The following is a 15,300-nucleotide window of genomic DNA, read 5'->3' on the forward strand; positions in this document are numbered from 1 at the left end:
TCTAAATTTCGCTGAAAAAAAAAATCATGAAAATTTTAACTTAGCTTTGTTTTGAAAATTCGAGGCATTACAGTTTTTGTACTATGAAGAGTAGTGAAGTTGCACCTAGAGACGGGATGTTCAATACAACCCTATTGTCATTGGGAGGCTCCTTACCATTGGATAATGCCTGCAACCTTACTCCACATCACCAACTTGAAGGATGGCTTCTTTATGAGCATCATGAGTAGGATCTTATTCAATTAGTCGTTTCTCTAGACACTGCGAGAGACCAACACATTGTTCCAACACCTTACATCATCGATTCACTTCTTGTTGGTTTTCTTTCATCTCATGCATCGTCTTAGCTATCAACGAGACATTAATCACGAGTCATCGCCGTTCAATAAAAAAACAAGCACCCTCAACGATGTCGTTTATTTTGATGCATCCAATGATGAATATTTGTTTTGGAACATCTTAAACATGATAAGGATTTCAACTCTAATATCAATTGATGTAGATCAAGAGGAGATGCGAGGATTGCACCAAACTATAATTTTTTTTTAAGATAACTAAAAATAAAGAGGAGACTCGATTTCTAGCATATTCTTTTATTTACAAGAGCAACTTGTAAGGATGTCTAACTTAAATCTCTCTCTCATTGCAAGATTTGTGTGATGGTATCCCAAGCGGTTTCTAGCATAAAGTTACAACGAAGCATTCTTTGTCAGTAAAAATTTTCTGTCATGAAAACTTTCGTGATAAATGAAACATTAGGATAATTAATTCGAGTACGAGTCAAGTTTGAGCTGACATGTTTATAGCAAAAAACACACTTTTGTAAGTGAAAAGATAGGGTTATAAAAACAGGTAATATATATATATATAAGAAAATGCGTAGATGTATGATAACTTTCGAACATGACCAAGATGAATTTGCGCTAAGCCATCGTGACAAAAGTCATTGCCAAAAAGTATCAGGCCTTTAGTGGCGACTTTTGTCATCGCTAAAAGTCTCTTGAACAGCGCAAGAGCGCAAGTTCGTTTTGGTCATGCACCTGCACCTGCACACTACTTTATATATATATATATATATATATATATATATATATATATTTGATTTATGAGCCAACTTTATCCCCTAATTTTAATTATAATCACAAATTTTTAAATTTCAAATATGGTCAAACTTTTCTTAAAAACTGTCAAACATAGGCTTGCAATTATTATTATCCTTTAACTAAGGCTAAATCATAAGTCAAATTAGAAGAGTAACCTTTGTCTTTAAAAGGTCACACTGTTTACTTTTTTTTTTTTTTATAAGGACACGTAAGTACTTTTCAGTTTTCAAGAAACAAAAAAGGAGTTAATCTTTGACAGTTTTCAAGAAAAGTTTGCCCATATTTGAAATTAGGAGCAAAAGGTTGACTTCTAAATAAAAATTTTCTTATACTTTCTACTAACTAAAGTGCTTACACGAGTCGACCCAAGGTCAGTTCAGCTTGCCGAGCCTATTTTTAGGGCGAATGAGCTTTTTATGAGCCAAACATGATCATAAATTGGGTCAAACAGGTTTGGATTTGAACAGATATCCGATCCAAAATCGAACCATTTACATTGCTAGACTAATTGGGGGAGGCTCATTACTATTTTATCATGTTGCACATTCCAAATTTCAGAGAGTCATGGGAGGGACATAAAAGCCATACCCAAAATAGATTCATGGCATTTTTGTCAAATAGCGAGGGATCGAACTCTCTCGTAGTGGTATATAAGTTCATTCGAGAAGAGAGAGAGAGAGAGAGAGACGAAGAGGAGGGAGAAGAAGGCAAAAGGAGGAGAGAGAGAATGCGTACAGATTAGAAACCCTCGTAAGAGGAAGTAGCAAGGGGGAGAAGAAGAACAAGACACTCTAATCCAAGAAGAAGGAAAAACAAGAAAATCTACAAAAAATCTCCAAAAAAATCCTTCATTGCTAAAACCCCCGCCCAATCTCTCTCTCTCTCTCTCTCTCTATTCCTGCAATGGAGGCGGCGGCAGATCAGCCTGCGGCGGCGGAGGCCAACGAAGGGGCGGCAGAGGCCGACGCGTTGATGGCGAGGGCGCAGAGCTTGATGGCGAGGATCACTTCGTCGCAGCACAAGCCTAACCCTAGAATCCTCCACGCCCTTGCCTCCCTGCTCGAGACCGAAGAATCCAGGTTTTCATTCTATCCCCAATCTCGATTGTTGCGGCCGGGAATTTCTATTGCTAAGGTTTTTGAATCGTGGGTTGTTTTGATTTTGGCGATGAGATTGGTGGACTGCTCGTTCGATTCGCGAAAACAGTTTGTTTTGTGTTTTGTTCTGCCGGCAGGATGGATTCGCTTCTTCTTTTCTTTAGTCTGACGGAAATTTTGTTCGTTTTGAAGGGTTCGTTTTCTTTGGGTTTTTTTGGTTATGTGGGTGGTGGATAGTTGGCTGGTGAAATTGAGCGTGTGTTTAGGAGGTTTTTCTAAGGCGATTTGTGATCAGGTGGTGTGGGCATAGGGGTTTTATGCGGCGTGCGGGCGTAAAAATTTGAAAACATTTATATTGTTGTCACTCTAGTTGGGAGCCTTGTTCTACAGACAGCATTTTACTGTGAGTTTTGGTGTTTTCGTGGCCATTGTCGATTAGGAAATCGGTAAAATGCTATAGGCATCCCGTTCGTAGTACGCTGCCTCGTCTTCTTATGGTAATAGTAAGAATGCAGAAACAGAAATGAGTTGGTACAAAAATAGTAATTATTACGGTAAGTTTTAGCTCCCTGCATAGTCTATTTTTTTTTTATGTTGCTAAGAAAGCCGGTCCTTTTTCTATTGCTTCGGTTTCCGATCACTTGGGAAAATTTGAAAGGGTGCATTTTCGACGCACTTCTTGAAGATTTTCACCTTCGGCTTACCCTGTGCCATTCCACATGCTTCCTAGGGTTTCTGCTTCTACACGTGTATTACCACTCAAGGGCCAGTTACGACTGGTGTATATTATAAGAGTGGCTGTATATTCGAGCTTTTCTCGTAGAGCAATTTCTGTCAAATGCCAACCTAATTTCAAAAGTTATTATCGTTCTCTTTCCGGTTGTATTTTCTTTGGAATCGTATGAGCCTAATTTTTTGCTTCAAATACACCATGATTATTAGAATCTATTTTCAAGCGTTCAGTACCTGGATATTCATTCTTTATTTGTTTATGCTTTTAGGGTATAAGTTTCATCCCCCCAATAAGCTGAAGCATGCCATCTTCTTTGTTCAGCAATTTTCTTGACTTGCATATCCAGCTTTTGACGTTAATGTCACCGTTAATTTCTGTTTCCAACAAGTTTCTCAGTTTTATGCTCTTCGTGCTGTGTGAACCCTATTCCTTGTCTTGCCTGATGGTAAAATATAGAGAATATTTGAGTCTTCGGGTCTTACGTAGTATACACGTGGTTTTGACTTTTGACAAGCTAGATGTTGCACGGATGAAAATAAAATATGATGGTGCAAAAGTTGGGTTTATCCTTGAATTTATCAAGGCTTGAACCATCAAAGGGGATTAGGTCAGGCATTAAATTTTTTTTCTTGAATGGAATTTTTGCTCGAGACAATTTTTTGTTACAAAACCAAATCAATCCTTTTTCTGATCAAACTCAGTCATTTCAATCATACATCTGATTGAAGGGTCATTGCCAAAAGTTCATATGGATATAGGCATCCAAAATAAACCATTTTCAATTGGTGGTCACATGCTTATTTGACTCACGTTTTTTGTTCAATGTTTTTATTCATTTGATGACAAAAACATGAGTTGGACACGATATGGACAGTACAAAATGACTTATTATTTTGTAATCTAGCTTCTGAGCAAAACTTACACACTCGTAGAGGTAGTTGTGATTCATACACAGATATGGATGAGAAACATCTGTGGCATAAACAATTATGATCTTCTTTTTCGAAGTTGTTTATTTTTTGGGCTCTTGTGTTCAACACCGGGTTGGTAAGGTGGCCACGAGAGCATTGCAGAGCAGAAATTTCAAGTCCTTAGCTACAGGTTTAGTAGATGAACAAACTTTGGGTTGTTAATGGGAGACGAAGAAGTGAATTGTTGAAGCAAGCAGGCGGAGTTTAGGACGTTGTCTTGAACGTTGGAATTCTTAGCTGCTTCTAGCACATAGCTTTCAGTTACTTGTCTATGAATTGGATGAACTTGGCTTCATTATCTCAAAATTTGGGATGCTTAGAATGCTTTAGTTTCTTGCTGGAATCAGTATTATAGGTAGCTGGCATTTATGTGTATTGTTTTCCATTTTCCTTTTGTCACGCCTTTAATACGGCATAGCCAATGGAATCCTGTATGATATGAATTCAGTGGGTGTAGGGGGTCATGCATGATTTATTTGAGTTCGACTTACGAGGTAAACCAAGTTCACATTTTTAGACGGTATGTATATCACATTATAAGTGAAACTTCATTTTGGTTTTTTTATCATATATCCCATGTTCTGCTATCCCCTTTAATCGATTAATTGTTTGCATTTATAGTATACTATAGTGGTGCTTTACTGATGCACCCTTATGGTTCTTGGATTGTTAAACTGAGTTGTCAAATTTTCTATCTTTTTGAACTATTTGTTTTGGTTTTATAAGAATGACCGCCTGGCTGTTTGTTATATCTTACATGCTGTGTTGGTTTTATTACAAGATTGAAGCATTATTATATAGTGCAACAGATGTGTTTGGTGACATTTTGCTTCTCACCCTGCCCTGTAAATCAGACGTTTTTTTTTCTTGCTCATTCATGTTGTTGTTGGACATATTCGGTGAAGGCCTAATGATGCTCCAGTTAGAAGTTGGAGAAATGGGAAAATATATTAGTTAAAAGAGGTCGGGGTAGGCCTAGGAAGACATGGATGGAGGTGATAGGAAAGGATATGAATGCTTTGAACCTCACCGAGGACATGGCATTGGATATAAATGATTGGAGGAGAAGGATTCATGTGGAAGACCCAGAATGATTTTCTTTTTTGGTTCATATCGCCGACCCCAATTGTTTTGGGATGAAGGCGTAGTTGTTGTTGTTGTTGTTGTTGTGTTTGTTGTATTCATGTTGTTGTTTCTCCTACACTTTGAAGCTGTTTATAACTCTGGGAAAATTGATGCAGTTTTGGTTATAGTTATTTCCTAGGATGATCCCTTACCTTTATATGCACTGTTTTTTGTTGCAGATATGTACAGGAGTTTGGTCATTCTTCTTTCAATAATTCTCGGGCATCTCATAATATTGGTCGCCTGGGTAGCTTGATTCGGGTTAGTGGATCACAAGATACTTTTGAATATGTCCTCCATGTAAATGATATCACTGAAGATTACATTTGTTCCTTGTTTATAAAAATCACCTTGCATGGCATGTTATCGCATAATGAATGCAATGCACGGTATGGAAGAGAAGATGTAGTGTCCTATCCTTCATTCGTTCTCTAATATGCCTGCTTGTGCTGTTGAGCAAGAGCTGAATAAGTTGTCCATATTGATCTATGTATCAGAAATAACTTGAATATAAGCTGAAGCTTAGGTACCATTTGGATGTATTTATAACATCCTTTATATGTTTATGTTTGTTTTACACCAGTGGTGTATGTTTCCATGTTTCCTGCCCTTTTTTTTGTTTAAAACAGATAGAAACAACCCCCTTCTCTCTTAAAATATGTGAGTCACTTTCTTTTATCTAATCATGCTTTTAGGTGTGATCATATTTTATTGAGATCCCATCTCTCTCTCTTTCCCTATCCATCTTCTCTCTTAAGAAAATCCCTATCCCTAGTGGCCCTCATGGGGTCATCGAGCAGTGTCTCAAGGCTGTTAGAAACAGAAGCCACTGTGAAGCTCTTAGCAAGTCCTTGCTTTGTTCCTATGGTTGTTAGAGATGACCCTAAGGAGGGTCCATTGTTGTGGACACTATTAGGGAGAATGTGGAGTAGAGATCAACAAAGTCGATGTAGAGATCAACAAAGTTGATGGTGCCATAGCACCAGTCCTCATTGATGTTGAGAGATCATGATGCTCAGATGATAATAGATTATTATTAGAACATCCAGGACCTGATTGATAGCATGATTGCATAGCAACAATTTAAGTGACAAGGAAGATTGAATAGTATATGCTCTTGACTCACCCACTCGTGGGAATTTGGATTCATCAAACATGGCAGCCATAGGATGAAATCGGTCTTTATGGACTGTGGACTTACTGAAAGTAGATAATTTTTATGGTTGTCATGTCACTTTGTCATCTTATCTGTAAACTTCTAAGTTTCTGAAAAAACTTCCTTTTCATGCTTATTCCTGCTTGTGAAGGCTTGAGGAAGCAAAAACAAGGTTTTCCTGACTAGAACGTAGTGTGAGATTATCATTTGGGATCCCATTAGGCATTTGACAAGTAAATGCATCAAATGCCCTGCCTAAATGATTGGAAACAAGGGTATTCTGCTGAAGGGGTATGAATATTGTTTTCTGAAGTGTATTCAACATTAACTTATTAGGATAGTTGTTGTGGAATATGGAGGTTGGCTAGAAACGTGAGAATTGGTATCAACTTAGTCTGTTAAATCGAACATATAAATCAGATACTTTATGTTCACTATGCATATTATAAATTAAAGTACAATATGCTTGAAAAAGGAACATAAAAATATGTTGATGTTATAAATTAAAGTACATTATGCTTTAAAAAGGAACATAAAAATATGTTGATGTTACCATGTTTATGTTAGTAAATAACAAAAAAGGGGAACCTGTGTGGCTCTGGCTGTTAATTTATGTATTCTTTTTTCTACAGGAGAATGATGAGTTCTTCGATCTGGTGGCAACAAAGTTCCTCTCAGATAGCAGATTTACCACCAGCATCCGTGCAGCTGCTTCCAGGCTTCTCCTGGCCTGTTCCACAGCTTGGATGGTAGTTGCCCTCTCTCTCTCTCTCCACACACACACACACACACACATAAACCAAAAATCAGTCATTCTCAGCATCCAATCATTTTTTGTTTACATAGCGCAGCATGCAAAGCGCCTTTAGAGTCATTTTTTAACCACTGTGAAAGGGTTCTGATTGCTGCTAAATGCCTCTTTCTGCTCTTTTTCTGTTTCCTTGTTTTACCGTCGCGTGGACAATGTTGCTCTGTGCAGGTTTTCATGGATCTGGGTTTGTGGGATCTCAAATCTCTCTCTCTCTCTCTCTCTCTATATATATATATATATATATATATATTCTCCAATTAAGAACCCCTCCTTGGATGTACATTAAAAAAACAGACCCATCTATTCAAAAATGATGTTTTAAGACCCATCCTCTTTCAAGAAATAGACATACAGTGACTGAAAGTCTTTTTTATATCAGGTTATCCATGACTTAATAGAAACTTTGCCAGAATACCTCTATTGCTTTTTCTTAAAAGCAGGGTAAAAGAAGTCATTTCATATGCATAGCCATGAATGTTATGTGTGGTCTCTTTTTTACTATTTTCTCAAAAACATGGAAGCTACAACATTGTTTTTGAAAATCTGCTTATGTCTTTGAAATGTTGGGTAGAATTGGGTCCTATTTGGAGATCTCACATTTCACACACATGCATGCACATATATTGCCAAATGGTTGTCTGTATCTATATGACCACATGCTATTTTGTTCAGTACCCTCATGTTTTGGAAGATGATGTTCTGGAAAATATCAAACACTGGGTGATGGATGACACACCGAGGAATTCTGGTGCCGAGTGTAACGTGAAGCCTGAGTTGGATGTGAGCACGGCCTCTGATTTAGAAATGTTGAGGACTCATGCGACTGGACTTCTTACAGTGTCTTTATCTGGGTACATGCCATTATCTAGTAGTCTTCCTTGTCTCTTAAGTTGTCTTACTTAACTATTTGCCATATTCATATATTTGCTGATAATTTCAGGGGCGGTCAGCTGGTGGAGGATGTCTTGATGTCTGGTTTGTCTGCCAAGCTTATGCGTTTCCTTCGTTTACGAGTTCTTGGAGAGACAAATGCAAGTCAGAAGGATGCTGGTTTTCCACCTGAGAGCAAACAGACATCAGGGGTTATTACTGTTAGAGGAAGAGAAGAAAGTAGGTCTAGAATCCGCCAAGTAACCGATAGTGCACGTTTAGATGCTGCAAAAGTCAGTGAGGAGGGATTATTTAGTGATCAGATTGCTGAGAAGGATCACGATAAAACCATGTCAAAACAAATGCATGGCGAGGAATGTTGGGAGGATCGGGTATCAATAAGTTCCAGGGACATGCCAATGGATGATATAAGTGATGATGAGGATGGACGGCACAAGGACTTCTATGATGGGAAAGCAAACTTAGGAGAAAGATTTGGTCTTGGAAGATCCATGAGAGATGAAGATGTGGATGATAATATAAGAGATGAGTGTTCAAGGCGAAAGGCCGGTCGACTGGGTGCTCGCTACAGAGGGAAGGAAAGGGTTGGTGAAGGCATTACAGAAGTTGAGAGGCCATTGGCCTCTCCTGGAGCTGGAATACGACTAGGATCACAAACACGATGTGCAAGAGAGCGTAATCCGACAAAAGCTGATTCGAAAAAGACAGTTGAGGCAAAGAAAGATCCAAACAATGCCAATGTTTCAGTGCCTGAGGGAGATGATAGTGATGATGGTGTTACAGAATTTAAGGTCGGAACAGTAGATATATCTGACCTGGTGAAGAAAGCGAAAAGGGCTGCCGAAGCTGAAGCTCGAGCAGCCAATGCACCTCCTGAAGCAATTAAAGCTGCTGGTGATGCTGCAGTGGAACTTGTTAAGACTTCTGCCTTAGAGGTAAGCAATTGATACACTTTTTTATTCTATTAGTTGCCCATTATGTTTTGCGTTTTACTTGTCTGACTTCTTGCCCTCTTCTATATTAGTCCTTTAGTAGCATTAACAATGAAGAAGCTGTTCGCCAAGCTGCGGACAAGGCTGCATCAACTGTAGTTGAGGCAGCAATAGCAACTGAGGTTTCGAGGTCTGTATTATATGCTTATAAGCTTGGAAAATTTTCTGGATCCCAATATATAACTGATTATTAAAGCTAATCATAGGAGCCGGATGAAACTTGATGGTGAAGCTCTTCAGTCAAGTAATGTGGAGCCTGAAAAAGAAGAAGAAATAGAAGGTTTCTACATCCCTGATGTAGAATCTCTGGTACAATTAAGGGAAAAGTATTGCATTCAGTGTCTTCAGTTACTTGGAGAATACGTTGAAGTTTTAGGTCCTGTTTTACATGAAAAAGGGGTAGATGTGTGTCTGACATTACTACAGCGTAGCAACAACTCCACAGAACCTTCAAAAACCTTGCCTTTTCTGTCAGATGTGTTGAAACTAATTTGTGCTTTAGCTGCTCACCGTAAATTTGCTGCATTGTTTGTGGATCGAGGTGGTATGCAAAAGCTTCTAGCTGTCCAAAGGGTCTCTCAGACTTTTGTTGGTCTGTCTTCATCTTTATTTGCCATTGGCTCTCTTCAGGTAAGCTACTTAACTGTTTGATGCTGACCGTACTCCTTGTTTGTTTGTCTTTTTTTTCTCCAACTTTAAGGTTAAAATTTAATAATCTTGGAGCTAAGTTCCTCCAAATCTGTGTGTATGCAGGGAATTATGGAGAGAGTTTGTGCTCTTCCTGCAGATGTTGTCAGTCAAGTTGTTGAGCTTGCTCTTCAACTTCTTGAATGCTCCCAAGATCAAGCTAGAAAAAATGCTGCCTTATTTTTTGGTGCTGCTTTTGTCTTTAGAGCTGTTTTGGATTCTTTTGATACTCAAGATGGTTTGCCAAAACTGTTGAATCTTTTAAGAGGTGCTGCCTCAGTACGATCAGGTGTTAATTCTGGAACATTGGGCTTGTCCAATTTAACAAATCTTCGAAATGACAGAGCACCCACAGAAGTTCTATCTGCATCAGAAAAGCAAATAGCATATCATACATGTGTTGCATTGCGCCAGTATTTCCGATCTCACCTTCTTTTGCTTGTTGATTCTCTTCGTCCAAATAAAAATCATCGAAGTGGGGCACGAAATATTTCGAGTGCAAGAGCTGCCTATAAACCCCTTGATATAAGTAATGAGGCTATGGATATGATATTTCTTCTTCTGCAGCGAGATAGAAAGCTTGGACCGGCATTTGTCCGAGTTCGTTGGCCACCAGTAGAAAAATTTCTTAGTTTCAACGGGCACACCACACTGTTGGAGTTATGTCAAGTATGGATAGTGTTAATTCACATTGACTTTTTTCAGTTTCTACACTCTCAAACTTCACTAAATATTCATTCCACCGCCTCCATTTTTCTTGTATTTCTAGGCCCCACCAGTTGATCGGTATCTGCATGACCTGGCCCAGTATGCCTTGGGAGTTCTGCATATCGTGACACTGGTTCCCTACAGCCGTCGAATGATTGTTACTGCTACATTGAGCAATGAGCGTGTGGGTATGGCTGTGATTCTTGATGCAGCTAATGGTGCTGGATATGGGGATTCTGAGGTAAATTGTTGCATTAGTGAAGCTGGTGAAACTATTGGTTATCCTGTGCAGAGAATCTGTATATATGATTTTCCCTTTTTTTTCGTGAATAATTTAATATATTTTGTTGGTTCAGGTGTTTCAGCCAGCGTTGAATGTGTTGGTTAATCTTTGTTGTCCTCCTCCTTCTCTTAGTAATAAACTTTCACTACCTCAAGGGCACACTTCGATTCAGAACTCAAATATTCCACCTGGGACCGATCACAAAGAAAGGCATACTGAAAGAAGCCTCTCAGACCGTGCTATACCCTTTACCCATTCTGAGGCTAGGGAGCGAACCGGGGAGCAAGGTACCAGTGAACGAGGCATTCCACTTCATGGTGCACCAACAGCAATAAGTGGCTCACAATCCTCTATTCCTCTTGCATCTGGAGTTGTTGGCGACCGCAGAATTTCTTTGGGTTCTGGAACTGGTTGTGCAGGACTTGCTACATTTATGGAACAAGGTTATCGTCAAGCATGGGAGGCTGTCCGAGCAAATAATGGTATAAAGGTTCTCTTGCACCTTCTACATCCACGGATACTCATTCCTCCTGCTTCTCTTGATTGTATCCGTGCACTGGCTTGTCGTGTTTTGCTTGGTCTAGCGAGAGATGATACCATTGCACACATACTGACAAAACTTCAGGTGAGTGAACCTCCCTACCGTTCGAGTCAATGTTTCGCTTATCAGTTTCTAAACATATGGAATTGATGAGGTTCTCAGAACATATTTCGTTTTGTATGATGGTATAAAAACTGAAGTATATCATAATTAAGACACCTCAATTACAGATTACAAGGCAATGATTCTCATTCTCCATCTGTTCCAAGCACCTAAGCTCTCTCTCTCTCTCTCAACATGCCCTAGAACTAGCCAAAACATTGCATTATTTGACTACAATGATATTTGTGCGCACAGTGCTTCTCTTTTTTATAATGTTTAATCTAGTTGCTATTGCAGTGTTGTGTTAAAACTTAAGAGCGAAATTGTCAAGCTACATATTCTACTATATGCAGCTGTTATATGAGTCTGCAATTGCCATTTTTCCTTTTTATGTGGAAGCGTCACTTTTTCGGTGGGTTTTAATGGATAATTCATCTCACACTTTGCTTACAAAGTTTTATGCCACAGATATACATCACAGCATATCACATATGCTTCGTTTTTTTTTTTTGAACTGTGGTCGGAGCCTCCTCACCTGAGTAACGTTTCTTTCTATGTGGACAAAACCTATTCTAATGCCTTCAAAACTACCTTTACTGCTGTCAGCAACTACTACAAAGATTGGATTTCCATTAACACTTATACCCTTTTCGTGATCCACCTCTAATCAACCATCTTTCATAGAATCAGATGGAAAAAGAAAGTTAAATAATCTTACCATAATGGTGAACTGTCCTATAGCTTTTGATATTAGTAGCCGTTACTAAATTAGTTCAGGTCTTTTTTTGGTTATTTATTGTGTTTCAAACTTGAGTTTGTATTGATGATTAACCAATCACATACAAATGCAAGGTGGGGAAGTTGCTGTCTGAACTTATTCGAGACTCAGGAAGCCAGTCTTCCACCAGTGATCAGGGAAGATGGCAAGCTGAACTAGGCCAAGTTGCAATGGAGCTCATTGCGGTAAACATTATAAAACACACATGCACACACACACACACACACACTCTCTCTCTCTCTCTCTCATTGTGAGTCAGTTTCTATCATTCAATCTCTTTTGTTCCTTGAGTGCATTTCTGAAGTGTTTCTTTTGCAGATTGTAACAAATGCAGGACGTGCAAGTACTTTGGCTGCCACCGATGCAGCAGCACCTACTCTTAGGCGTATAGAAAGAGCAGCAATCGCAGCAGCAACTCCTATTACTTACCATGCCAGGTAGTTATCACTCCCATATCTTAGTTGAGTGTTACATATCTTCTGTCCAATCTTAATGTGTCCACTTGTTTTTCAGGGAGCTGTTACTTCTTATACACGAACATCTTGTGGCATCAGGCATGACTGCAACCTCTGATTCATTATTGAAGGAGGCGCAGTTGGCACCGTTACCATCCTCAGCAGCACCACTTCCCATTCTGCATCAAACAGCTATCCAGGAGAACTCTGCAGTGGAGCTCCAATGGCCATCACGCGCTTCTGGGAAATTCCTCTTTGACACTTCAAAAGTATCTATCCGTACTGAGGATCCTGGTAATAAGCGGGATTCATCTGCATCTTCAAGAAAGAAGCCTGTTTTCTCGTCCAATTTAACATGTCAGATTAAAAGCCAGCTACCAGCTCAACCCTCCTCAACTAGTAAGGTATCTAGTGCATCAAAGACTCCATCTATATCCTTGAGGGTTGCTGAGGTTATCCCAGCATCCTCTCCCAGGCCAGGTTCGGATATAGAAACACCATTAAAGACTCCTATAGGTCTTCCATTTAAGAGAAAGCTTATGGACAGGGATATGACTTTGGCACCATTATCTAAGCGTCTGGCTACAAATGATCTTGTATTTCACTCTCCAGTTGTGTGCAAAACTCCTACGACTATGGCTGATAATTCAGATGATACTCAGGGTCAGGCCACTCCAACATTACCAGTAGTCTCTAGTGCACATGGACTTGTGCCTGACACGCCGTCTTCTCACGTGGAACGGGTAACCCTTGATTCATTGGTGGTACAGTACCTGAAGCATCAGCACAGACAGTGTCCAGCTCCAATAACCACTCTCCCACCACTGTCCCTCTTGCATCCCCATGTGTGCCCTGAACCAAGTCGAAGGCTGGACATGCCGGTGAATCTTGTCGCCAGACTGAGCACCCGTGAGAGCAGGACCAGATATGGTGGTATGCATGGCCATCGCCGTGATCGACAGTTTGTCTTCAGTCGCTTCAGGCCTTGGCGAACATGCAGAGATGAGGCAGCCCTCCTTACTTGTATTTCATTTCTTGGAGATGCCTCCCGAATTGTGACTGGCAGTCATGCTGGGGAGCTCAAGATATTTGATGTGAACAGTAGTAATGTGCTTGAGAACCATCTGTGCCACCAGTCACCAGTGATGCTGGTCCAGTCATCTTCTCGTGTATGCAAAACCTGGTCAGACAACTCTGGTGGTGGTCCAGAGCTTCTGCTCTCATCTGGCACCTTTGACGTTAGACTTTGGGATTCATCATCCTTGACTGCAGGCCCCATGCATGCATTTGAAGGATGCAAGGCGGCACGCTTCAACCACATGGGAAATATGTTTGCAGCAGTGTCATCAGAATCATCTCGTCGGGAAGTTCTCCTGTATGATGTGGAGACTTTCCTTTTGGATCAGAAACTCTGCGATACCTCTGCTTCCACTGGGCCCATCCGCAGTCATGTGCAGTCAATCATCCATTTTAGTCCTTCAGATGAGATGGTTCTCTGGAATGGCATCTTGTGGGACCGCAGGGTCTCTCGGCCCATCCATCGCTTTGATCAGTTTACAGACTATGGAGGTGGTGGATTTCATCCATCAGGAAATGAGGTAACCGTTGCTCATGTGTTGATAATTTGTTAACTACTGGTTTCAGAATCAATCCTGATATCTTCAAAATGCCCTGTTTCTTACATAATAAACAGGTGATTATAAACTCAGAAGTGTGGGATCTGAAGAAATTCAAACTCCTTCGGAGCGTGCCTTCTTTGGACCAGACTGTGATAAATTTCAATGCAGGAGGTGGCATCATTTATGCTATGTTGAGGAGAAACTTGGAAGACATAACATCAGCTGTGCACACCCGGCGGGTCAGGCATCCACTGTTTGCGGCATTTCGAACAGTGGATGCCGTGAACTATTCAGATATTGCAACCATTCCAGTGGATCGTTGTGTGCTGGATTTCGCAACCGAACCAACAGACTCATTCGTGGGGGTTGTGGCGATGGATGATCATGAGGAGATGTTCTCTTCATCAAGGTTATACGAAGTAGGGAGGCGGCGCTCGACCGATGATGACTCAGACCCAGATGATGGAGTAGAGACGGATGACGAGGATGATGATGAGGATGATTCAGAGGCAGATAACGATCCTTTGGTTGCAGCTGGTCTAGACGCTGATGTTGATAGTGATGGTATTGACCTAAGCAATGATGACGAGGATGATAGCGGAGATGAGCTTGATGATGCTGACTTCAACAGCGACGATGAGGGGGATTTTGACAATGGTGCTGCGATATTGGAGCTTGTTTCAGAGGATGATGATGATGATGACAGTCAGGTGGTGGAGTCCTTGAGCAGTGAGGATGAGGGGGGGATGGGAGGATTTCATGACTTCCACAATCTGGGCTTCTAGTGGATGTGGGATGATAGGAGGGTTGCTAGTTCGTTCTATAATTATTTTTGTTTTCTTTTTCCTTTTCAGCTTCCTCTTGGATGTTTCCCCTGTTATTTGCGTTCTTGGAGAGGCGGAATGCTGTAAATAAAAAGAGGAAGTAAAATTGTAGATGAGAAAATTGAAGGAAAGAACGTTTTATGCTCAATTGGATGGGTGTAATTCCATATGATTTTTGTCCATTTTGTTCATCTTTCAATTGGCGATATTTTTGGTAATATGTGTATTTTTTGTTTCATTTTTCTTTGTTTTTACTAGCCAAGCAAGTGTTTACGTTTTGTAAGATTTTTGTGGTGGCTGGGATGGAAGTTTTATGCACTTGGTGGAAAAAGGTGGTCAAACTATTTTGATAGTGGATGTTTGGAAACTGGTAGCTGAAATGTGTTTATGCTTTTGGGAGCATTGTAACAGTATCGGCTATATG

The 15,300-nt window shown here is 40.2% G+C and overlaps 1 protein-coding gene across 1 annotated transcript; it reads left to right on the forward strand.

Annotated features, from left to right (window-relative positions):
• Nucleotides 1-1,791: 1,791 nt before the first annotated feature.
• Nucleotides 1,792-15,054, forward strand: LOC149843570 (DDB1- and CUL4-associated factor homolog 1-like). The gene is made up of 14 exons (XM_089999913.1): nt 1,792-2,182; nt 5,209-5,290; nt 6,818-6,934; nt 7,669-7,847; nt 7,937-8,822; nt 8,912-9,009; nt 9,086-9,509; nt 9,633-10,235; nt 10,336-10,515; nt 10,631-11,182; nt 12,053-12,163; nt 12,297-12,415; nt 12,492-14,031; nt 14,127-15,054. The coding sequence occupies exons 1-14, from the start codon at nt 2,007-2,009 to the stop codon at nt 14,835-14,837; spliced, it is 5,778 nt and encodes a 1,925-aa protein (XP_089856039.1). The 5' UTR covers nt 1,792-2,006; the 3' UTR covers nt 14,838-15,054.
• The last annotated feature ends 246 nt before the right edge of the window (nt 15,055-15,300 follow it).

This window comes from Nuphar pumila, chromosome 3 (assembly GCF_984573655.1).
Source record: "Nuphar pumila chromosome 3, dmNupPumi1.hap1.1, whole genome shotgun sequence".
In the NCBI taxonomy this organism is placed as follows: domain Eukaryota; kingdom Viridiplantae; phylum Streptophyta; class Magnoliopsida; order Nymphaeales; family Nymphaeaceae; genus Nuphar; species Nuphar pumila.